The following is a 25,870-nucleotide window of genomic DNA, read 5'->3' as shown; positions in this document are numbered from 1 at the left end:
CCAAGTGCTGGGATAACAGGTGTGTGCTACCATGTCAGACTTGGGTCCTAATTAGATTTATCAGGGAACCAGGGACAAGGAAGATGACGGGTGTCTCTTCAGAGTTGGCCCTGGCTGTTCTGACTTGCTGTCTTTTTTCTTTGCATAGGTGTAGACAGGGCTGGAGAGGATGCCCCTGTGTCAGTGATGGGCTGTGGGACGAGCAAGGTCCTTCCTGAGCCACCTAAGGATGTCCAGCTGGATCTGGTCAAGAAGGTGGAACCCTTCAGTGGCACAAAGAATGATGTATACAAGCACTTCATCACAGAGGTGGACAGTGCTGGCCCTGTCAAAACTGGATTCCCAGCTACCAGTCCGTATGCACATCCCTGTCCTGGTGCCCCTGCTGCTGGCCACACAGAACCTTCCTCGGAACCACCACGCAGAGCCAGAGTGGCTAAGTACAGGGCCAAGTTTGACCCACGTGTGACAGCTAAGTATGACATCAAGGCCCTGATTGGCCGAGGCAGCTTTAGCCGAGTGGTACGTGTGGAGCACCGGGCAACTCGGCAGCCATATGCCATCAAAATGATCGAAACTAAATACCGAGAGGGACGGGAGGTATGTGAGTCTGAGTTGCGTGTACTGCGCCGGGTGCGCCATGCCAACATCATCCAGCTTGTGGAAGTGTTTGAGACACAGGAGCGTGTATACATGGTGATGGAGTTAGCCACTGGTGGTGAGCTCTTTGACCGTATTATTGCCAAGGGTTCTTTCACTGAACGGGATGCCACAAGGGTCCTGCAGATGGTGCTGGATGGTGTCCGGTATCTGCATGCCCTGGGCATTACACACCGAGACCTCAAGCCTGAGAATCTGCTCTACTACCACCCAGGTACTGACTCCAAGATTATTATCACTGACTTTGGTCTGGCCAGTGCTCGCAAGAAAGGCGATGACTGTCTGATGAAGACTACCTGTGGCACACCTGAGTACATTGCTCCTGAGGTCCTGGTCCGTAAGCCGTACACCAATTCTGTGGATATGTGGGCACTGGGTGTCATTGCCTACATCCTGCTCAGTGGCACCATGCCCTTCGAAGATGACAACCGTACCCGACTATACCGTCAGATCCTCAGGGGCAAATACAGTTACTTGGGGGAGGTGAGTTTGTCTTGCTCCCGTTCCAGGGGTGTTGGGGAGGCCCTTGGGTAGGGAGGTATAACAAGAGGCCTGTGCTCATGAAGATCAGGCAAATAATGTAAAAATGACATAGTACAACAAGCAGAATATGAGTTTGGGTTCCCCTGCAAGTTATCTTGAGGTGAACACTGGGGAGCAGATAATTTATGTGGAAGGTGATTCCAACAGCTGTAAGTAAAGGAGTGGGGGAAATGATGCAGAAAAGAGAAAGTTAATAAATAAGTACATCAAGAAGTGGGTGATATCACTCAAGGCTAGAGGACTATTTTTTTTCTTTTTCTTTTTTTAAAATTATTTATTTATTTGAGAGAGAAAGGGGCAGATAGAGAAAGAGAGAGAGAAAGAATGGGTGCACCAGGGCCTCCAGCCCCTGCAAATGAACTCTAGATGCATCTGGCTTATGTGGGTACTGGGGAATTGAACTTAGGTCCTTAGGCTTTGCAGGCAAGCACCTTAACCACTAATCCATCTCTCCAGCCTTCTTTTTGATTTTTAAAACAATGACTATGACTTATGGGTTGAGAAATTCTTTTTGTATTATAAATCTCTGGTGCTTTTGGCTTGTCTAGAATGCTAACTAGTGCTGGAGAAAGTCCCCAGACAGGGAGGCAGAGGGATAGGGATGCAGGCTCTAGCAGTGGGAAGCTGTGACCAGGCCTGGAAGCCTGATGTGAGCTCAGAGGTAGGCTGAGGGGATGTGGGGTAGGGCCTTCCCAGCAGCTGTCTGTCCCATTGTCCTTGGAAGAGCTAGACTGTGGTAAAGGCTCATTCCAGGGAGCAGGCCCTTATTTATTTATTTATTTATTTATTTATTTATTTATTTATTTAATGAGGCATGGTCTCACTCCAGCCCAGGCTGAACTGGAACTTACTCTGTAGCCTCAGGATGACCTTGAATTCATGGTGATCCTCCTACCACAGCTTCCCAAATGCTGGGATTAAAGGTGTGCACCACCATGCCTGGCACACATCTTTTGATTTTTGTTTTGTTTTGATATCTTTTTGTTTTCTTTTTCAGTTTTATTTCTGGTTTATTTTTATTTTTATTTACTTATTTATTTTGAGGTAGGAATTCACTGTGTAGTCTCAGGGTGGCCTTGAACTCATAGCAATCCTCCTGTCTCTGCCTCCCAAGTGCTGGGATTAAAGGCTATGCCACCACACCCAGCTGTTTTGATTAAAATTTATTTATTTATTTATTTATTTATTTATTTATTTATTTATTTGGAAGTGTGTGTGTGCGTGCACGTGCGAGCATACTCTTGCCACAGCTTGCAGTTTTTACATGGGGTCTGGGAATCTGAACGCCAGTATTTATTTATTTAGTTTTTGGTTTTTCGAGGTAGGGTCTCACTCTAGTCCAGGCTGACCTGGAATTAACTCTATAGTCTCAGGGTGGCCTTGAACTCACAGAGATCCTCCTACCTCTGCCTCCCGAGTGCTGGGATTAAAGGCGTGCGCCACCACGCCCGGCTCTGAACTCCAGTATTTAGAATTGCATGGCAGGCACTTTATTCACTGAGCCATCTTCCCAACCCCCATCTTTTTATTTTATTTTATCTTTTTAACTCTTTTTTTTGTTGTTTGAGAGAGAGAGAGTGGGTGTACTAGGGTCTTCAGTCACTGCAGGTGCATACACCACCTTGTATATCTGACTTACGTGGGTCCTGTTTTGATTTTTAAAAGAGCTGGGCATGGTGGCGCACACCTTTAGTCCCGCCACCTGGGAGGCAGAGGTAGGAGGATCACTGTGAGTTTGAGGCCACCCTGAAACTACATAGTGAATTCCAGGTCAGCCCAGGCTAGAGCAAGACCCTACCTTAGGGGGAAAAAAAAAGGAGAGAAAACAGATTTGATCTTAAGATCTTGGAAGCTATGCTGGAGAGGTGGCCCAGCAGTTAAGGTGCTTGTCTGCAAAACTAAGGATCTAGGTTCAATTCTCCAGTACCCATGTAAAGCCAGATGCACAAGGTAGTGCATGCGTCTGGAGTTTGTTTGCAGTGGTTGGAGGTCCTGGCATGCTTATTTTCTCTTTTTCTACCTGTTTCTTTCTCAAATAAATACATATACATAAAATTAAAAAATAACGGTTGGAAGCTATTTTTTTGGTGTGTGTCTGTAAATTATGTGTATGTATGTACGCATGTGTGTACAGGTGCTTGTGCCCCATACAAGTACATGTGGAAGCCAGAAGAAGATGTTGGCTGGCCTTGTCTATTGCTCCTCTGCTTTATTTCCCTGAGACACTCATGGAACCTGGAACTCCCTGTTTTCCAGTTAGACTGGTTGACCAGGAAGCCTCAGTGACCCTCTTGTTTTAAATCCCACAGCACTGGGATTACAGCCATATATACTTGGGTTTTATTTGTTCGTTTGTTTTTGTTTTTCCAGGTAGGGTTTCACTCTAGGCCAGACTGACCTGGAACTCATTCTGTAGTTCCAGACTGGGGGTGAATTCACAGTGATCCTCATACCTCTGCCTTCCAAGTACAAGCTATCAGTTTGTGTCTTTGGAAAGTTCTGATACCTGCAAAAAGCTGTTAGATTTCAGCAGTGCTGGTTACTGAGTGCAAAAAGAGTCATTGCTGGGCTAGAGAGATAGCTTAGAGGTTCAGGCACTTGCCTGCAAAGCCAAAGGACCCAGGTTCAATTCCCCAGGATCCATGTAAGCCAGATGTACAATGGGGCGCATATATCTGGAGTTCGTTTGCAGTGGCTAGAGGCCCTGGCATGCCTATTCTCTCTCTCCCCCTACCTATTTTCTCTCTCTCAAATAAATGTGTGTGTGTATATAATCAAAAAATACACACGCGCGTGCGCACAAACACACACACACACATACACACATATACATAAAGAGTCATTGTTGATTGATTTTAACAAGGATACTTGCAGGTAGGAGATAAGGCTGACTGCTGGAAACAGCAAGTACTGCCAGGTGGAGCATAACAGTATGCTCAGAGAAGATGGTGTGATGGCTTTATGAGGGAAGTGAGCTGAGTTTTGCAAGACTGTACCAAGGCAGTGAGCTCCCTCAGTGCTTTCCACATTGTGCTACCCTCAGGCCTGGACCTGCTAAGGTGCTATTGCTCTTCTTCCTCCCACACTCTGCCCCTTCCTTCCTTTCTCCCTTCCATCTGTGGTTTTGTTTTCTGAGACAGGGTTTCATGTAGTCCTGGCTGGCCTCAAACACTATGAAGCCAAAAACGACCTTGTACTTCTAATTCTCCTGCCTCTATCTCCCAAGTGCTGGGATTACAGGCATATATCATTACTCCCACTGCTGTCTCTGCCTTTTGTGCAACCTACACAGAGGGGAGGCAGCTCTGGGAGCAGCTCTTCTGTGACCTAGCTTTCCTCCCAGGGATTTAGGCTTGGCCTTCCCTCATCCCCATGAGTAGCTCAGAACAGTGTTCCTTGTAGTAATCACCCAACAAACACACCATTTGCCTTCAGGTCTTGGGGTCCTCGGCTGCATCAACCTCCCTGTCAGCTTCTAGATAAGGCTGTGGAGTTAGTCAAGGACTTCCCTTTCTTAGAATAAGGCTGGCCTTTCCTAGGGGGATCCCCAGGTCATGTATCTCAAATGTAGACTTATCTTTAAGCCAGCTCTGTCACAGGCACAGGGGAGGGTGTTTGTACCACTTACAAGAGGGGTGGGTGACAATGAAGCAGGTGTAACTATAGTTAACTCTAGAGTAAAAGGATCACTCTAGACTACTTGGTACTTTGCAAAGAATGGGCAGCTTCATGGAAAACTTAGGCCTGGCCTCCTGTCACTTCCAAAGTTTAAGCAGATGAATAGGTTATACAGAAAATTTGGCTCTCACATACCTAATATGTATTATGCTAGGCAGTAAATGAGACCATGCAAGTATTGAACAAGAGATTGTCCAAGGATTGTCCCCTAATTTTCAATTAAGAGGCAGAGTGTCCAACAGTGAGGTGTCTCACATAGGACTGTTCCAGTCATTAGGTATGATTCAAAGCTCACAAAGCTCAGTTGTACCTTTTGATTCTTAGGGCATGGTCTCCTATTTTTATTTTATTTTATTTATGAGACAGTCAGAGAGAGAGAGAGAGAGAGAGAGAATGGGGCACACCAAGGCCTCTAGCCACTGCCAACAAACTCCAGATGTGTGTGCCACCCTGTGCATCTGGCTTTATATGGGTACTGGGGAATAAAACCTAGGTCTTTTGGCTTTTCATGGGTACTGGGTAATTGAAGCTGGGTCATTAGGTTTTTGTAGGCAAGTGGTTAACCACTTAGCCATCTCTCCAGCCTTTTTTTTTTAAATTATTTATTTGCAACCAGAGAGAGAGTGTGTGTGTGTATGGGCATGCCAGGGCCTCCAGCCACTGCAAACAAACTCCACATGCATGCACCACTTTGTGCGTCTAGTTTTACACAGGTACTAAGGAATCTGACTTGGGTCTGTAGGCTTTGCAGGCAAATGCTTTAACTGCTGATCTATCTCTCCAGCCCAGTACCCCCCCCCTTTTTTTTTTTTTTTGCGGCAGCACCTTACTCTAGCCCGAGGATTGCCTTGAACTTATTATAATCCTCTTGAGTACCTGGATTAAAGGTGTGTACCACCACTTGTGGTTTGGGCATAGCTTCTCAAATATTTTTTTTTTCAAGGTAGGGTCTCACTCTAGCTCAGGCTGACCTGGAATACACTACATAGTCTCAAACTCAGCGATCCTCCTACCTCTGTCTCCTGAGTGCTGGGATTAAAGGTGTGTGCGCCACCATGCCTGGCTCCTAAGAAATTTTTAATTGATGCTAGTTATATAGGTTTATAAAAGCATTATATAAATTATAAATCAAACTGCTAATTATAAATTACTAGGAATTAATCATAAAGAAATTTATATAATTTATTTATTTTTAAATTTTTTTAAAAAAAATTTTATTTATTTGAGAGCGACAGACACAGAGAGAAAGACAGATAGAGGGAGAGAGGGAGAATTGGCGCGCCAGGGCTTCCAGCCTCTGCAAACGAACTCCAGATGCGTGCGCCCCCTTGTGCATCTGGCTAACGTGGGACCTGGGGAACCGAGCCTCAAACAGGGGTCCTTAGGCTTCACAGGCAAGCGCTTAACCGCTAAGCCATCTCTCCAGCCCTATTTTTAATTTTTAAAATGGATTTGCCTGTGTTTGTGTGCACACCTGTGTGGGTGCACTAGGCCCTCTTGCCTCCGCAAATGAGCACCATATACTTGTGCCTCCTTTTGTGCCTGGCTTACATGGGCTGCTTATGATTAAACCTGGGGCCAGCAGGCTTTGTAAGCAAGGGAATTTAACCACTGAAATATATTTTGAGCTTGGCCATTTTATTTATTTATTTCATATTATTATTTATTAGGGTGAGAGGAAGAGAAAGAGGCAGATAGAGAATGGGTATGCCAAAGGCTTCTGGCCACTGCAAATGAACTCCAGACACATGCACCACATTGTGCATCTGGTTTATGTGGGTACTGAGGAATTTAACCTGGGTCCTTGGGCTTCTCAGGCAAGTGCCTTAACTGCTAAGCTGTCTCTCCAGCTCCTTTTATTTCCTTTTTTAATAAATGTTTTATTTATCTATTTATTTGAGAGAGATAAAGAGGCAGAGAGAGAGAGAGAGAGAATGGGCACACCAGGGCCTCCAGCCACTGTAGAAAAACTCCAGATGCATGCACCACCTTGTGTATCTGGATTACGTGGGTCCTGGGGAATTGAGCCTTGAACCCGGTCCTTAGGCTTCACAGGCAAGTGCTTAACTGCTAAGCCATCTCTCCAGCCCCTATTTTTCTTTTTGAGGTAGGGTCTCACTCTAGCCCAGGCTGACCTGGAATTTCTCAGGGTGGCCTCGAACTCACGGCAATCCTCCTAACTCCCAAGTACTAGAATTAAAGGCATGTGCCACCATACCTAGTGTCCAGCTCTATTTTTATTTTTTAATATTTTTGTTCATTTTTATTTATTTATTTGAGAGCGACAGAGAGAGAGAGAGAAAGAGGCAGATAGAGAGAAAAAAAATGGGTGTGTCAGGGCCTCCAGCCACTGCAAATGAACTTCAGACATGTGCGCCCCCTTGTGCATCTGGCTAATGTGGGTCCTGGGGAATCAAGCCTTGAACTGGGGTCCTTAGGCTTCACAGGCAAGTGCTTAACTGATAAGCCATCTCTCTGGCCCTCTATTTTTACTTTTTAAAATTTATTTGAGAGAGAGAAGGGGGAGGGAGGGAGAAGAAGAGAATGGGTATACCAGGGCCTCCAGCCATTGCAAATGAACTCTGGATGCATGTGCACCCTTGTGCATCTGGCTTGTGTGGGTCCTGGACAATCAAACCTGGTCCTTTGGCTTTGCAGGCAGGCGCCTTAACTGCTAAGCCATTATTCCTCTAGCCCCCTCTAGCTCTCTCTCTCTCTCTCTTTTTTTTCTTTTTTCATTTTTCGAGATAGGGTTTCACTCAAGCTCAGGCTGACCTGGAATTCACTGTGTATTCTGAGTAGCCTTGAACTCACAGTGATCCTCCTCCCTCTGCCTCCCGAGTGCTGGGATTAAAGGCGTGTGCATGTCACCACACTTGACTCCAGCTCAATTTTTAAAATTTTTTTCCAGCCTTATTTAAAAATTTTTTTCATTTATTTATATATTTAATACTTTTTAAATATACATATATATAATATTTATTTGAGAGAGAGAGATACATACATGTATGTGTGTATATGTGTGTGTGTGTGTATATATATGTGTGTGTGTGTGTGTGTGTGTGTGTGTATGTACAGAGAGAGAGAGAGAGAGAGAGAGAATGGGTGTGCCAGGGCCTTTAGCCACTGCAAACTAACTCCAGACACATGTGCCACCTATGTATCTGGCTTTACATAGGTATTTGAGCATCAAACCTGGATCTTTTGTCTTTGCCAGAAAGTACCATAAACGCTAGGCAATCTCTCCAGCCCTTAAAATTTATTTTTGTTTTTTCTGACATTTTTATACACATATATATATAAAACATAAATATTTATGAGAACAACTTGATGGGCATAACATGTCCATTTAGTCAAACATTAGTTGCTTCCCTCCTAGGGCCTATGATCTCTTCAGCCATAACCTATGTAGTACACTACAGTCCAGTGTATTGTCAAGTCATTTAAAATAGTTATGGAGCCGGGCGTGGTGGCACAAGCCTTTAATCCCAGCACTCGGCAGGCAGAGGTAGGATCGTGTGAGTTCAAGGCCACCCTGAGATTATATAGTGAATCCCAGGTCAGCACCTTGAAGAACAAAAAAGAAACAAACAAACAAAAAGTCAGTTCTGGGCTGGGCATGATGGTACACACCTTTAATCCTTGCACTTGGGAGGCAGAGGTAGGAGAATCGCTGTGAGTTTGAGGCCATCCTGAGACTACGTTGTGAATTCCAGGTCAGCCTGAACTAGAGTGAGATTCTACCTCGGAAAAACCAAAAAAAAAAAGTTGACAGAGCATCCTGTAGGGGTACTCAAACTTCACTGGTCTAGATAGGAGGCTCAGAGACTGAATAAAGTTGACATTTTATTTATTTATTTATTTATTTATTTATTTATTTATTTATTTATTTATTTATTTATTTGTGGTAGGATCTCATTCTGGTCCTGGCTGACCTGGAATTAACTATGTAGTCTCAGGGTGGCCTCAAACTCATGGCAGTCCTTCTACCTTTGCTTCCAGAGGGCTTGGGTTAAAGGCGTGCACCACCAAGCCTGGCTTTTGAAGTTGATATATTTTAAAATAGATCTGTGAGTGCCTGAAGGGTGAGTGGTTGGTTGTGTTCTGGAAGCTCTGGTGCCAGGTTGTCGAGGGTCTCTTTAGCTCAAGGGTTTGGAGCTTAGCTAGAGGAGGGAGAGAGAGAAAGAAAGAAGGTTTCAAAATGTTACTGATATCAAAGAGACTTGAAAAATCTGAGTTTGCCTAAGAAGTTCTGATTCTGGCAATTGTTATCAGGCAGTTTTATCTAATTAGTGCCTGCATAGTCTTGCTAACTAGCTATTGATTATCTGAGAGATAATCAATATTATGTGGGAGAATGACAAATGAATGGAGTAACAAATCAATTCAGGCTTCCTGCCTCTGCTGGAGCCAAAAGATGAGGTCCTTGGGGCTAGAGAGATAGCTTACCAGTTAGGGCACTTGCCAAGAAAGCCAAAAGGACCCAGGTTTGATTCCCCAGAATACACATAAAGACAGATGCACAAGGTGGTGTATTTGTAGTGGCTGGAGGCCCTGGCACGCCCATTCATTTTCTTTCCCTCTCTCTCTGACTCTCAAATGAATAAAATATTTACAAAAAAAAAGATGAGGGGCTGGAGAGATGGCTTAGCAGTTAATGCACATGCTTGTAAAGTCAAAGGACCCAGGTTCAATTCCCCAGTACCTACATAAACCTGATGCACAAGATGGTGCATGCATCTGGAGTTCATTTGCTGTGGTCTAGAGGCCCTGGTATACCCAATCTCTTTCTCTGTCTGCCTCTTTCTTTCTCTCTCTCATAAGTAAGTAAGTAAGTAAGTAAGTAAGTAAGTAAATAAATAAATAAATAAATAAATAAAGATGATGTCCAGAGATTCTGTTTCCTACTGTGCCTGGAGTCATGGGGCATGAGTTTGGAACACCCAGTGTAAGTTAAGTGTGGGGTTAGACATGGCTCATCCTTTCCCTTCACTACCCTTTATTTGGAGTTGAAAGAGTCAGTTTCCAGTTCAAATCAAATGCCTGACAGGCCTTGTTCTTGTTTTTCTGCTACCAGCAGCTTGGCTGATCCCAAGAGCAGATCACACTACTCTGTGTGGAAAGGTCTGGGTTGGAAATAATTAGTAATTTGGGTGCTTCCTTGGCGGGTTGGGGGGGGTGTTGCTTCGTCACTAGATCAGTTTATCTGACCTGGAGGCCAACTGTTTTTTTTTTCCTACTGATTACTGCCCACCTAACAAGCACATCTGAAAAAAAAAAAAAAAAATGCAAGAGACATGAAGGTCTGTTCCCCATCCTTATGGAGCTGGAAATTGCTTGGAGAGAAAACTAGAATAGGAAATGACTGTAGGGTGAACCCTTGTGGGAGACACATGCCAGAATAGGCTTAGCATAGAGCCATTGGGTGTGAGCTATATGGAGCATGGGTTGTGGGGCTCAGGCCAGGTGGCTGAGCCCTGCCCCCTTACTCCATCCATCTGTCTTATACTGTGTGGTGCACACTTTTTCCTCTCCTGAAGATCTAAATGAGCAAGGCCCTGCCATAGAAACTTAACTGGTTGTTGAGGGGAGCTGCAGTACCAAGGAAGTACCTCCCATTTGAGCTCAGCAAGGTGTAGAGGGATGCATTTCCTCCTCAGGGAGTAAGTCCCTTGGTATGGATGCTCTCCTGTCTCTCTCTCTCTCTCTCTCTCTGTATGTGTGCACATGTGCCATGACAAGTGGAGGTCCCTTGCCGTCTACCTTGTTGGAGACAGGATCTGCCTTACTGTTGCCACTGCATACACCAGCTCCTTGAGCTTCTGGGATTCTCCTGGCTCTGCCTTCCATTTTACCGTAGGAGCCAGGGACTACAGACGTGTGTATTACTCATCTGGAAGTGAAGATCTGAACTCCAGTCTTCAGGCTTAGGTGGCAAGTGCTTTTAACCGCTGAGCCATCTCCCAACCCCACTTGCATTCTAGGGCACTTTTCTTGTCCTCTGTCCTCTCACAGTGGTGTTTTCTATACACCAATCCCTGTCTGGGTTCTAGTCTCCTTGAGCTTTGTTCAGCCTCTGACAATATTATGTACTCCAGTAGATTTCCTGCAGGAGGTATACTCCAGCCTTGGGCCTCGCATACTGAGCTCTCAGAGTAAATAGACTAATCGGGAGAGTAGTGCAGAAGTAGAAGAGGCTGGGGCTGGGGCTGGGCAGATAGCTAAGCAGTTAAAGGTACTTATTTGCAAAGCCTGTGGGCCCAGTCAGTTCCCCAGCACCCATGTAAACTTGGTTGCTCTTGGCAACACACACACGTGTACATGTGCAAATAAATCTGAAATAAAAAAAATAAGTAGGGCTGGAGATATGGCTTAGCGGTTAAAGCACTTGCCTGTGAAGCCTAAGGACCCATGTTTCACTCCAGGTCCCATGTAAGCCAGGCACACAAGATGATGCAAGTACACAAGGTGGCACATGAGACTGGAGTTCGATTGTAGTGGCTGGAGGCCCTGGTGTGCCAATTCTCTCCCTCCTTCTTTACTCTCTTGTTTTCTCTCTCTTAAATGCATGTACCACCATGCCCAGAAAAAAAAAAAAAAAAAAAAAAAGCCGGGCATGGTGGTGCACGCCTTTAATCCCAGCACTTGGGAGGCAGAGGTAAGAAGATTGCCATGAGTTCAAGGCCACCCTGAGACTACACAGTGAATTCCAGGTCAGCTGGACTAGAGTGAGGCCTTACCTCGAAAAACTAAAAAAAAGCAAAAGAAGAAGTAGAGGAGGTTAAGGACAGGCTTGTGCTTCTTGTTGGAAACCCTGCAGTGCTAGGAGGAACCCTGCGTTCGGATTGTTTTGTTTCTTTGTTTTTGTTTTTGTGAGGGAGAGTCTCGCTTAGGCTGACCTGGAATTCACTATGTAGTCTCAGGGTGGCCTCGAATTTAGTAATCCTCCTACCTCTGCCTCCCAAGTGCTGGGCTTAAAGGCTACATTCAGGGTGCTGGGTGTGGTAGTAAGAGGATCACCATGAGTTTGAGGCCACCCTGAGACTGCATAGTGAATTTCAGGTCAGCCTGGCCTAGAGTGAGACCCTACTTCAAACACCAAGATAAATCAGTAAATAAAGGCTACATCCAATATTGCTAATCTCCACAACCACCCCAGGTGAAAACAAAATATATATATATATCCCTCCCCTATTATACACAAGGAAACTGAGGTTAAATAATTTGCCCAAGGTCTGTCAACTAGAGGGTAGCAGGCTTAGGATTGGCCACCTTGGCTTCAGGCCATCTTTGCCCTCAGCCCCCTATAAGCTGCTTTCCCTGAGACACACGCCTTAGCTTGCTGCTGGCATCTGTGCCAATATTTCCTGAGGTTGTAGTTTGTGGATACATGTCTCTTCCTTGGCCTATGAGGTCCTTGAGGACAGTATGTGTGTCAGTACACATTCCAGGAACCTGTATGAATATTTGCTGGATTGAACTCAAGCATTGATACGCGATGATTATAAGGAATTTTCTCCTGGCTTCACCAGTGGTCATTGGCAATGCCCTAGGAAGAGTACCAAATGCAACTGCTGGTAGGCAGATAGGATTTCCAGACAGTGGGGTTGTTCTTTTCTGGGGTTTAGACTCAGGGATGAAGCAAAGATCCTTAAGAAGTTGCTGGCTAGAGCTCCCTGTGGGCACAGGTGGGAAGTGCCAGAAGTGAATGTGTCCTTCACTTATTATGTCAAATACAGGACCTTGGAAGGGGAAGGAATGTCGAAGGACATAACTTTAAGAAGAGAAACCAGAATTTTATTTTTATTTTATTTTTGTTTGTTTGTTTGTTTTGTTTTTCGAGGTAGGGTCTCACTCTAGCCCCAGGCTGACCTGGAATTCACTATGGAATCTCAGGGTGGCCTAGAACTCACAGTGATCCTCCTACCTCTGCCTCCGAGTGCTGGATTAAAGGCGTGTGCCACCACGCCCGGCCAGAATTTTAATTTTTACCTTTTTCTTTTTCTTTTTCTTTTTTTTTTTTTAATTTCAAGTCTTGCTGTAGCCCAAGCTGACCTGGAATTCACTATGTAGTCTCAGGGTGGCCTTGAACTCTCAGCGATCCTCCTACTTCTGCCTCCTGAGTGCTGGGGTTAAGGACCTGTGCCACTACACCTGGCAGCATTTTTTTTTTTGTTTATTTATTTATTTATTTATTTGACAGTGACAGACAGAGAGAAAGAGGCCGATAGGGAGAAAGAATGAGAACACCAGGGCCTCCAGCCACCACAGATGAACTCCAGATGTATGCACCCCCTTGTTCATCTGGCTAACATGGATCCTGGGGAATTGAGCCTCGAACCAGGGTCCTTAGTCTTCATAGGCAAGTGCTTAACCACTAAGCCATCTCTCCAGACCCCCTCTCCTTTTTACTTTTTGGCCAGAGATGCACAGGGGGATGTCTAGAAGTAAGGGGAGACACATGTTGTGAGATGTGAGGAAGTCTATATGCGGATGAGAACAGTCTGAAGGTATACAAAACCAACTTAAGTGGTGAGCTTCCTGTCATGGGAGGACTCAGGAGGCTGGAGGAGCTGTTTTTAAAGCAGGAGATGAGTCATCATCTATAGACTCATGCTGAAGGACTGGTAGGGTCCTCTTACTCAGAGCTGCTGAGCTTCACTTGACATAAAATGTGACATCCTCAGCCTGATGTCATTGCTTTTGTTAAGAGTTCTATTCCTAGAGGTAAGATATATGAAGAGGCTCTTGGAGGACTGATGGCTCACTGATGCCATTAGCAGATCTGCTGTCTGTTGCATTCAGCAGCCTGAATTGCCATCCTCCTCTGCGTGGGCATTCTGAACCATGGGTGAGCCTGGGTGACTGCAGGAGCATGTGGGCTTGGGCAGAGGCTCTTATAGAGCTTTTATTCAGGGGAGAAAGTGCTGCTGGGCAGCTGATGGTGCTGATAGAAGAAGCCTGCCCTCCCTCTCAGCCTGGGGGATTTGGGGTAATGGTAGGTGGCCTCCCAGGGACGGGTCTGTGAGCTGCAGGTTGTCTATCAATCCGTTCAGGGCCTGGAGTACTTGAGGAGCAGCAAGTTGGATTAGCACCATGTAGTATTTATAAGTTCTGACTGCTCTTGTCCCCCATCTCAGTTCTTCTTTCCTTGACCTTCTCTGCCTCACTCTCCATGAGCTGTGTGCTAGCATTGAACTCTGCAGTCCTCCTGTCTCGGCCTTCTCAGTGCTGGGTTTACAGGTGTGGGATCCCCTCATGCCTGCCTAAGGCTTGTCAGTTATGTAATTGAGAATTTTTAATACATGAACATAATGTAATTTGATCATGATCTTCTCCTATTACCTTCTTTTGTCTCTCTCCCCCAAGTCACTTTAAAAAAAATTATTTGACAGAGAAAAAGAGGAAGGGAGGGAGGGAGGGAGGGAGGGAGAGAGAGAGAGAGAATGGACATGCCAGGGCCTCCAGCCACTGCAAACGAACTCCAGATGCATGCGCCCCATTGTACATCTGGCTTATGTGGGTCCTGTGGAATCGAACCAGGATCCTTTGGTTTTGCAGGCAAATGTCTAAACCGCTAAGCCTGAGATCACTTTTTTGAAATACATGTGTGTGCTTGCTTGCCTGCTTGCATGTGTATAGAGGCCAGAGGATAACCTCAGATGTCATCTCCAGGAATGCCATCCACCTTCTTTGAGACAGGGTCCCTCATTATTCTGGGAGCTCACCAATTAAGCTAGGCTGACTGGCCAATGAACTTCAAGAGTCTTCTTGTCTCCGCCTCCCCAGAACTAGCATTACAGGTACATGCCACTATGCCTGGCATTTTAAAAATTCTTATTTATTTATATGACAGAGAAAGAGGGAGAGAGAGAGAGAGAGATAATGGGCGTGCCCACTTGTGCATCTGGCTAACATGGGTCCTGGGGAATTGAACCTGGGTCCTTCAGCTTTTCAGGCAAAGGTGTTAACCACTACACCATCCCTCTAGCCCATGCCTGACATTTTTTGTTGTTGTTGCTTTCTGAGGTAGGGTCTCACTCTATCCCAGGCTGACCTGAAATTCACTATGTAGTCTCAGGGTGGCTTTGAATTCATGGCAGTGCTCCTGCCTCTGCCAAGTGCTGGGATTAAAGGCTGCACCACCACACATGACTCAACCCTGGCTTCTTTTTTTGAAGTAGGGTCTTGCTCTAGCTCAGGCTGACCTGGAATTCACTATATGGTCTCAGGGTGGCCTTGAACTCACAGCAATTCTCCTACCTCTGCCTCCAAGGTGCTAGGATTAAAGGCATGTGCCACCACGCCCAGCTCAACCCTGGTTTTTTATTTTTATTTTTATTTATTTGAAAGTGACAGACAGAGAAAGAGGCAGAGAGAGAGAGAGAGAGAGAGAGAGAATGGGCGCGCCAGGGCCTCCAGCCACTGCAAACGAACTCCAGACGCGTGCGCCCCCTTGCACATCTGGCTAACGTGGGTCCTGGGGAGTCGAGCCTTGAACCGGGGTCTTCAGGCTTCACAGGCAAGCGCTTAACCACTAAGCCATCTCTCCAGTCCCAACCCTGGCTTTTTTTTTTTTTAATATTTATTTATTTATTTATTTATTTGAGAGAGACAGACACAGAGAGAAAGACAGATAGAGGAGAGAGAGAGAATGGGCGCGCCAGGGCTTCCAGCCTCTGCAAACGAACTCCAGACGTGTGCGCCCCCTTGTGCATCTGGCTAACGTGGGACCTGGGGAACCGAGCCTCGAACCGGGGTCCTTAGGCTTCAAAGGCAAGCGCTTAACCGCTAAGCCATCTCTCCAGCCCCCAACCCTGGCTTTTTAAAAAGTTATTTTATGTTATGTTATTATTTTTTTTTCCAAGATAGGGTCACGCTCTAGCTCAGGCTGACCTGGAATTTACTCTGTATCCTCAGGGTGGCCTCAAATTCATGGTGATCCTCCTACCTCTGCCTCTAAGTGCTGGGATTAAAGGCATGTGCCACCATGCTTGGCTAAATTTTATTTTTATTTTTTATTTATTTATTTGAGAACGGCAGACACAAAGAGAAAGACAGAGAGAGAGAGAATGGGTGCGCCAGGGCTTCCAGCCTCTGCAAACGAACTCCAGACGCATGCGCCCCCTTGTGCATCTGGCTAACGTGGGACCTGGGGAACCGAGCCTTGAACCAGGGTCCTTAGGCTTCATAGGCAAGCGCTTAACTGCTAAGCCATCTCTCCAGCCCCTAAATTTTATTTTTATTTTAAAAAATAGGCCAGGTGAGCTGGGTATAGTGGTACATGCCTTTAATCCTAGCATTTGGGAGGCAGAGGTAGGAGATCTCTGTGAATTCAAGGCCAGCCTGGGACTACAGAGTGACTACCAGGTCAGCCTGGGCTAGAGCAAGACCCTATTTTGGAAAACAAAACAAAACAAAACGAAAATTATTTAGGGCTGGGGAGATGGATCAGTGGTTAAAGGTTCTTGCTTGCAAAGCTTGAAAGTCTGATTCCCCAGTACCCACATAAAGCCAGATACACAAGGTGACTTACGGGTTTAAAGTTTGTTTGCAGTGGCAGCAGACTCTGACATGCCCATTCTTTCTCAAATAAATAAATAGCTGGATGTCAGGGCACATACATTTAATCCTAGTACTCAGAAGGCTGAGGTAGGAGGATCACTGTGAGTTCGAGGCCACCCTGAAACTGCATAGTGAATTCCAGGCCAACTTGGGCTAGAATGAGATCCTACCTTAAAAAAGAAAAAAAAAAATCCCTCAAATAAATAAATCTTTTGAAATAAAATAAAGTTTATTTATTTATTTGAGAGAAAGAGAATATGCATATTGGTGTGGCATGGCCCCTCTGCTACTGCAGATGAACTCCAGATCCATGCACTACTTTGTGTATCTGGCTTTATATGGATACTGGGGAACTGAACCTGGGCTGTCAGGTTGAAGGCAAGCAAATACTTTCAACCACTGAAACATTTCCCCAGTTCATGCCTACCTTGTTTGTTTGTTAATTCTTATTTATTTGAGACGGAGACGGAGACGGAGACGGAGACGGAGACGGAGACGGAGACGGAGAGGGAGAGGGAGAGGGAGAGGGTGAGGGTGAGGGAGAGAAAGAGAGAAAGAGAGAAAGAGAATGAATGAGTGTACACCAGGGCCACCAGCTGCTGCAAATGAACTCCAGACACATGTGCCACCTTGTGCATCTGGCTTACAAGGGTCCTGGGGAACTGAACCTGGGTCCCTTGACTTTGCAGGCAAGTGTCTTAAGTGCTAATCAATCCCTCCAGCCCTTGTTTTGCTTTTTTGCTTGTTTTTTTCAAGGTAGGGGTTCACTCTAGCTCAGGCTGACCTGTAATTCACTAGTCTCAGGGTGGCCTCAAACTCACGATACTCCTCCTACCACTGCCTCCCGAGTGCTGAGATGAAAGGCATGCATCACCATGCCCAGCTCTGTTTTGCTTTTTTTCAGATTTAAATTTTATTTTTTTAATTGATAACTTCCATAATTATAGACAATAAACTGTGGTAATTCCCTCCCCCCTTAACTACCTTCCCCTTTGTAACTTCGCTCCCCATCATATCCCTTCCCCTTCTCAATCAGTCTCTCAGTTTTTTATTTTATTGTTATTATTATTTTGGTTTTTCAAGGTAGGGTCTCACTGTAGCTCAAGCTGATGTGGAATTCACTATGTAGTTTCAGGGTGGCTTGAACTCAAGGTGATCCTCCTACCTCTGCCTCCCTAGTGCTGGGATTAAAGGCAAGTGCCACCAGCCTCGGCTCTCTTTTATTTTTTATGTCATCATCTTTTCTGCCTATTATGATGGTTTTATGTAGGTGAAGTCAGATATTGTGAAGTCATGGATATCCAGGCCATTTTGTGTCTGGAAGAGTACATTGTAAGGAGTCCTACCCTTCTACCCTTCTTTTGATTCTTAACTTCTTTCTGCCACCTCTTCCACAGTGGACCTTGGAAGGTGTGATAGAGATGTTTCAGTGCTGAGCACCCCTCTGTTACTGCTTCTGAGCACCATCGTGCCTTCTGAGTCATCCCAAGGACCAGCCATCTAAAAAGAGAAGCTCCTCTAACCAAAAGTGAGAGTACCATTAATATATGGGTATGACCATTAAGAGACATGCTTACTGGCAGTTTAGTGAGCATAATATGTACATTTAGGCAGACACCAGCAGATGTTACACCCTTAGGGCTCATGACTTCCCCTATCATAGGTTTTCAGTATCAGACATGTATTCCCTCCCATGGAGTGGGCCTCCATTCAAATTATACAGCAGTTGGTTTCCCCCATAACAAACATGCCACTATTGCACCTATTGGCTCATTGGCCAAATATAAGGCTTGCAGTGCCCACGGTTACTTATCTCCACTGGTGAATTCACTGTCTTCCATGGAGCTGCATGCAGCATAGCTTTTTCCAGCCTTCTGTCAGCTGGTCCACACAGAGGAGGTTTTCAGCTCAGCTGTAGCAGGATTTCTCAGTAACCTTGCAGCCCAAGTATATGGAGTCTTCAGCAATAGGGTCTTACCATCTATTTTCCTGGTGGGAAACCAAGAGCCATGGTAATACCTGTAATGTTTTGGGGCCATCCTGGCCAACAACTCACTTGAAGGTATCCCATCCCTGGCACTGAAAATTTTCTAGCAACAATCTACAGCTCCTGAGTGTTCCATTGTCCCAAAAAATAGGTTTCCATATGATTTATTTATATCCTCTGAGATTTTGATTAGCCCTCCCTCCACCTTTCCTTTACTCATTCTCTTCCCCTTACCTCACTTAGGCCTTTCCACCCAAGTAATCTGTTCTTGTACTTACATATATACAATACCATCCCCTTAAGTACCCCCTTCCTTCTCCATCCTTTATATCCCCTTTCTAGCTTACTGGCTTCTGTACCAAGTTTTATTCCAATTTACATACAAGTTCAAACATTTGTAACTGGGATCCACATATGGGAGAACATGCAGTGCAGTGCTTAGTTGTTTATTTATTTATTTAACACAGGATCTCGCACTAGCCCAGGCTGATCTTGAATTCACTGGGTAGTCACAGGCTGGGCTCAAACTCACCATGATCCTTCTGCTTCAGCCTTCCGAGTGCTGGGATTAAAGGTGTTCACCACCATGCCTGGTCATGCCTGGCATTTTTACCTGGGTACTAGGGATCAAACTCAGGTCCTTATGCTTATGAGGCAAACACTTTACTCACTTTGCTATCTCCCCTACTTGTTTCTGTCTTTCTTTTCTTCTTCTTCTTTTTTTTTTAAATAGGGTCTTATTATGTAGCAACTGGTTTGCACTGGTACTCACCACGTAGCCCCAGACCAAATGATGGCTTTCCAGACAAGAAAGTATAAAAGTTCATAATTCTTTGCTGTGATCCATCCTTAAGTCCTCTTCTGCTTGCTAGTGACTGCTAGATATCAAGTATTAGATGGTCGATCTATGTGTACAACAGTCCCTTTGTGCAAGTCCAGAAGGGATCCTGTGGGAAGGGCTGTCCTCACCTCCTCAAAACTCCAGGTATTCAACAGATAATGCTTTTCTCTACTGTTGGTGGAGCAGATATCCTCAGGCTAGATCCCTGGGTAGTCAAAGGTGACCTGGTTTGGGCCACTAGATATGGACAGTCAATCCTCAATGGTTGGAGACCTACCTTGGTTAGAGACATTTTTCAGGAAAACAGGGTAGTTCTTTCTGTGTGAGGGCAGGAGGCATGCCTGTGAGTGGTGAATAGCAGAACCCCATTATGTTTTATCCCATGGGCCACAGGCTCCCAGAGTAGTCTCCAGGCATCCTTCTGTTGCTGCTACCCTGGTTACATAGTCCTCAGCGAGCAGAACCTTCACTGTGGTACAAGAAGCAAGGTGCCAATCCCTACACTGCTGCGTTCAGAAAGGCCTTGCTCTGACTATCCATAGTAGGTCATATCAGTCCTGGTCCAAGCTACCTTTCATCACTGCTGTTTCAGGTCCAGCCCTTGAAGCTCTCCAACAAAAGGGGGCATCTTGGCCTGTATTCAGTCATCACGAGTACACCAGTGGTCTCCGCCCTCTCTACTCTTTCATTATCTGACTCCACTTAGTAGTGCTAAGCCTTTTCATAGGTTCTTGAGTTCTGGGAGCTGACAGATTGTCATCTCTCCTACATTCTGACCTCTTTAGATCCTTCAAGGCCTCCCAAGCTCCCTTTATCCACAGTAAGATAGGTGCTGAGTTTCTGTTGGATGGAATGGTTAGTGGTGACCTGGGCCAGCCATCCCCACTGGCCATACTTCTATAGACTCCTCTTCACTGGTCAATCCATTCTCACAGGGTCACCCTTCTTCCTGCATGATGTGCTTTGGTTTATCTGTATCTCAGTACATTAATGGTACCCAGAACTGAGCTCTAGTCCAGTACAGTCCAGTTCACTTGCATCAGAAGGCTAAATCAGCTTCATCTCTTCACTTACCCTGCCATCCTGTGTTGACCAGGTGCTGTCCCTAAGCCAGCTCTTAGTGTGCCAAGGGTTCCAGGGACACAGACTTCTGGAGACAGAGAGCATAATGTCTGTGTGTGAGATAAAAGAGCCACTGTGGCTTCAACCCTTAAAACTGTAAAAATTCAAATGGGGGACTTGGGAAGTAGCCCAGTGGATGAAGTACTTTCTGCTCAAGCTTTTCTAGCTCTTTTTTTATTTATTTTTTTCCTTTTTTTTTTTTTTTTCTTTTGGTTTTTAGAAGTAGAGTCTCACTTCAGCTCAGGCTGACCTGGAATTCACTATGTAGTCTCAGTGTGGCCTTGAACTCTTGGGATCCTCCTACCTCTGCCTCCCAAGTACAAGGATTAAAGGTGTGTGCCACCATGCCTAGCTCTTATTATTATTATTTTTTGAGGCAGTCTCACTATGTTGCCAAGGCCAGTCTCTAATTCCTGGGCTCAAACTATCCTCCTGCTTTGCTTACTGAGTAGCTGGAATCTACTTGCTCTAAAAACATCAATTGCAGGCTGGAGAGATGGCTTAGTAGTTAAAAGCACTTGCTTGCAAAACCTGGTGGCTGGAGTTTGATTTCCCAGTAACCATGTAAAGCCAGATGTCCAAAGTGGTGCATGTATCTGGAGTTCATTTGCAATGGCAGGAGGCCTTGATGGGCCCATTCTCTCTCCCTCTCTCTCAACTAAATAAGTATTTTAAAAATTATTTATTTATTTGCAAACAGAGAGATAGGAGAGAGACAGAGAATAGATGAGCTAGGCCCTCCAGCTGCTACAAACACTCTAGATGTATGTGCCACTTTATGCATCTGGCTTTAAGAGGGTATTGGGGAATTGAACTCTGGTTATTAGCCTTTATAGGCAAGTGCCTTAACCATACCTTAACCACTAAGCCATCTTTCCAACCCTAAGTAAATATTTATTTATTTTTTATTTTTTGGTTTTTCTAGTTCAGGCTGGCCTGGAATTTACTATGTAATCTCAGGGTGACCTTGAACTCTTGGCAATCCTCCTACTTCTGCCTCCCAAGTGCTGGAATTAAAGGTGTGTACCACCATGCCTGGCAATTTATTTTTTTTAAATAAACGCCAATTGCTTATTGGCCTTTTGGCTAAGGTTAAATGTAAACTCCAGGGCTATAGATAATTCAGTAGAAGAATACTTGTCTAGAATGTTTAAGACCATGGGTTCAATCTCTTAACACTGCAAAAATAAGCAAAACTGGGCCGGAGAGATGGCTTAGTGGTTAAGGTGCATGTCTGTGAAGCCTAAGGACCCAAGTTCAATTCTCCAGGTTCCACATAAGCCAGATGCACATGGTGGCACATGCGGCTGGAATTTGTTTGCAGTGGCTAGAGGCCCTAGCGCACCCATTCTCTCTCTCTTTCTCCCTCTCTCTGTCTCTAATAAATAAATAAAAATAAAAATTTAAAGCCTTTAAAAAATAAATACAACCTCAAAACTCTGGTCTCAGCTGGATGCAGTGGTGTGTACCTGTGGTTCCAGCTATGCAGGAGGTTGAGGTGGTAGGATCACCTGAGCTAAGAGTTTGAGACCAGCCTGGACAACATGATAAGACCCATGTCTCAAAACCAAAACCATTTTTGTAATTCTACCACTCAGAAGTCTGAGATAGGAGTTTGAGCCAGCCTGAGCCACAGAGAGATCCTCCAACAAGCAAACAATCCCAACCCCAGCCTTTGTTCTCTTTCTTTTTCTCTCCACAGACTGTCCCTCTGCATCTTCTTTGCTGCTGCCCACCCCTTCCTTAACCCTTGTTAGGTCTCAGCATGGTGAATCTTGACTGGTCTAGAAGTCCAGGCACCAAGAAGTAGTTGTGTCAATTAGATGTGAGGATGCTGGCTCCCAACATGTTTCCCCTCCTCAGTGTCTGATCCTGCTGCACTTTTCAAAAAGCTTATTCTAAACCTGGTGTGGTGGTGCACGCCTTTAATCCCAGCACTCAGGAAGCAGAGGTAGGGGGATCACTGTGAGTTTCAGGCCACCCTAAGACTACATAGTGAATTCCAGGTCAGCCTGAGCTAGAGTGAGACCCTACCTCTCCCCCCCCCCAAAAAAAAAAGCAGGCTTATCCTTGTGGGTAGCATGTGAGCGTGTTGTTGTTCCTAGTGTCTTGCTGAGAGTTCTCTCCTGAGTAAACCGAAGTTCTGTTTCCCAGAATTTCTTCTGTGCCCTTTGCTCTGCTCTCATTCAGACCCACGTAAGTACAGAAAGGAGGCCTTTGAAAGTGGGAATACTGGGTCTGAACATACAAAAATACATCTTGAGACAAAACTGAAGGAAGACTGAGTCATCATAGTGAGCCCACCTTTGTTCTTCCCTCCTCCCTTGGCTGCTCTGTGGCAGAACTGCACTCTCTCTTTTTTTTTTAAATTATTTTAATTTATTTATTTGGGAGCGACAGAGCGAGCGAGAGAGAGAATGGTGTGCCAGGGCCTCCAGCCACTGCAAACAAACTCCAGTCGCATGCGCCCCCTTGTGCATCTGGCTAATGTGGATCCTGGGGAATCAAGCCTTGAACTGGAGTCCTTAGGCTTCACAGGCAAGTGCTTAACTGCTAAGCCATCTCTCCAGCCTGAGGACTGCACTCTTAGGCTAGATAAGGGAGGCTTAGGGGATCAGAAGGTTAGCTGGAAGGTCAGATCCAATGTTTGGTATCTCACATGCAGCCAAAAGATGAAAAGAGGCAAGAAGCCTTGTTCTTAGATCTAGGACTATAGTAACTAGAAGAGTCTTACAATGATTTGTTCAGCCCTTCAATGTTAAAAATGAGGAGACTGTTTTTTTCTGTAAGGTCATACAAAGAGTAGATTAGGGGCTGGAGAGATTGCTCATTGGTTAAGGCACATGTCTATAAAGCCTGATGACCTGGGTTTGATTCCCCAGTCCCTATGTAAAGCCAGATGCACAAAGTGGTACATGTATCGAGTTAATTTATAGTGGCTAGAGGACCTGGCATGCCCATTCTCTCTCTCTGCTTACAATTAAATAATTTATTATCTTTATTATTTTTATTTTTGGTTTTTCGAGGTAGGGTGTCACTGTAGCTCATGCTGACCTGGAATTCAGTATGTAGTCTCAGGGTAGCCTCGAACTCATGGTGATCCTCCTACTTCTGTCTCCCGAGTGCTGGAATTAAAGGCGTGCACCACCATGCCCAACTTAAATAAATATTTTTTTTTAAAAAAGAATTGATTTGCTTGCTGGGTTCAGCCTCACACTTTAGTCTGCCACTCCAGTGTTATCCAGAAGAGACCTGAGCTGTTCTCTTGCAGCAGGCTGTCTTGAGAGTGGTTAGCCTCCTGTCACAGGAAGGGTAGAGTGGCTGGCATTGCAGGGTCTTCTTCCAGAAAGCAACAGCCTCCTCGCCTTCCTGCAGCCTGCCTGTACCGAACTGGCTCCATCTTATATGCCCGTAGTCCTTAGGCTGAAACCTGCAGTGGCCTTGGAAAGTGTTCTTGCCAGGCTCTGCCAACCAAGTGGAAGGGGCAGGGAGGAGGGAGCCAAGTCCTCTGAACTGGACCAGAATACCTTTCCATTTTGGTGCCTCTCCAAGGCAGAGTTGGAGTCCACTGCTGATGAGTGACTTTGGCCCAGCAGAAGTAGATGGTAAGAAGTTGGTGAGAAAGTGGTCAGAGAGCAGGCCCTCTTCCTTTCTGCTATTGACTCCTCTGCTCTTACGACATCAGGAGGTACCCTAACTGCTAGGGGACAAGGTCTCTTTGGGGACTGTACTGGGGAGAAAGAGAGCCAGCTTGATGGTCAGACTCAGCTCAGGGCCCAGCCCCTTACCCATACAGGGCCAAGGACTTGTAGAAAGTATAGGCTGGTACTCCAGGTATTAAAACTGTCTTCTAATCCCCAGAGTGTCTGCAGGTTTCAGCCATCTCACCTCTTAAGTTTCCTGCCAGGCCCTCGTGTTCCATGTCAGTCCAAATGCTGGTAGAGCCCCTGGGAAAATGACCACCTGGTGCTTGGGACCTGTCCCATCTGTCGGCCATCTGAGGCCCAAAAGTGTGTCCCTGATATGGCCCCCAAAAATCTGTACTGAGGCCAGGGTTCTGTCCTTCATTCAGAACAAACAGAACTGTGGAAACTTAAGGGCATGGCTGTCTATCATTTTATTTTTCTCATGCCTAGAATGCTTCCAGTTGGTCACTGGCTGACAGACACCCATGCCTGAGCATTAAAAAGCAGATGGGTTAGGCTACAGTTATTGAATACTTTCTTGGGGGTTGCTGAACTGGACTTGAGGCCAGAATTGGGTCTGTGGATGAGCGTGTAATGCCTTATTTCTCTGAGCCAAATTGGAAGCCTAGGTAGGGCTTTCAGGAGATTTTCTGGAGGTCAGCCTGCCTCACCGTCAGCAGACTGGTTGGGACCACCTCCCTGTACTGTTTACTTCCTGCTGCAAGTTCTTCAGTGCACAAGGACTAAGCTGAGGCCCATTGGTTGGGATGACATTGGCTTGGGGACCCCCAGCATAGATGCTCCCATCTCTTCAAAGATGAGGAGCACTGGAGCCTGCCAGAGAGGGCTGGGCTAGCCCTTAGACAAATGAACCCATCGGCATTCTGTACACAGTTGCACGAACACAGTAATTGATGAGGCGAGAGTCAGGGGGAGCAGGAGGGGTGGATCGATGTGGCTCGCTTTAGCGCTAACAGGTTGGCCGCTTGACAAGCAGCAGGGGTTGGTGCCTGGTGCAAGTCTGTGCCACTCTGAAGATGAAGATGCTTAAGCCCACTGTGTGGATCTGTTGGGAGGCTCCCCTAAGACTATATAGAACTAGTTTCAAGCTTCACGGATCCATGGTTTGGCTGGGTGTGGTGGTGACGTGGGGGAAGCCTCTGACCCATCTGTGTTTGGGTTTCTAGCTTGTTAGTTCAGCTTTACCACTATTCTGTCCTCTGCAGAGGAGTTGCCTCTCTTGTTTGGCACTGGTGGGGCTTGGGGGAGGATGAGACAGGGTCCATACATCCTAGGTTGGCCTCAAACTGGCTATGTACCTTAGGCTGGCCTTGAACTCCTGATCCTACTTCCTCTACCTGCAAAGTACTGGATTAGAGGTATGGACCACCATGCCTGTCTTAGGAGTTGCTCCTTCAGTCTAGGCTAGACCACAGGGCAGGGGCAGAGTCTGTATCCTATCCCCTTCAGAGTAGTCTGGGTAACATGTCAGCCTTATTTAGAGCTGGTCCCCAAATAGGCCAGCCTGGGCTACAGTGTGTTCCCCAATGACCATAAAAGGCCAGTCAGGCAACACAGTTATTCTGATCCAATCTGTCCCGCTGTGGGTCTGCCATATCCATCAGAGGTCCTATTGGGACCCCTGTTTCCCATCTCTGAAGTGAGTGATATCTGTGGTCTGGACTAGCTGTCCCTCAACAGTGGTTCCTTATGATCACATAGTAGCAACAATCCACTGGGTTTTCCTTTTTTATTCTTATTTTTTTGTAGGGTCTCACTCTAGCCCAG

General features: G+C 45.7%; 1 protein-coding gene across 1 annotated transcript in view; it reads left to right on the top strand.

The window, feature by feature from the left end:
• The window catches only part of Pskh1 (protein serine kinase H1), a 44,281-nt gene that overhangs the window by 13,685 nt on the left and 4,726 nt on the right, over positions 1-25,870 (top strand). The window contains exon 2 of the mRNA XM_045141487.1: positions 149-1,143. Coding sequence (XP_044997422.1) covers positions 187-1,143 — 957 coding nt within the window. The 5' untranslated portion in view covers positions 149-186. The remainder of the gene's footprint in view (positions 1-148; positions 1,144-25,870) is intronic.

Source organism: Jaculus jaculus, chromosome 1, assembly GCF_020740685.1.
Source record: "Jaculus jaculus isolate mJacJac1 chromosome 1, mJacJac1.mat.Y.cur, whole genome shotgun sequence".
Classification (NCBI taxonomy): domain Eukaryota; kingdom Metazoa; phylum Chordata; class Mammalia; order Rodentia; family Dipodidae; genus Jaculus; species Jaculus jaculus.
This window is presented reverse-complemented; position numbering and strand designations above follow the sequence as displayed.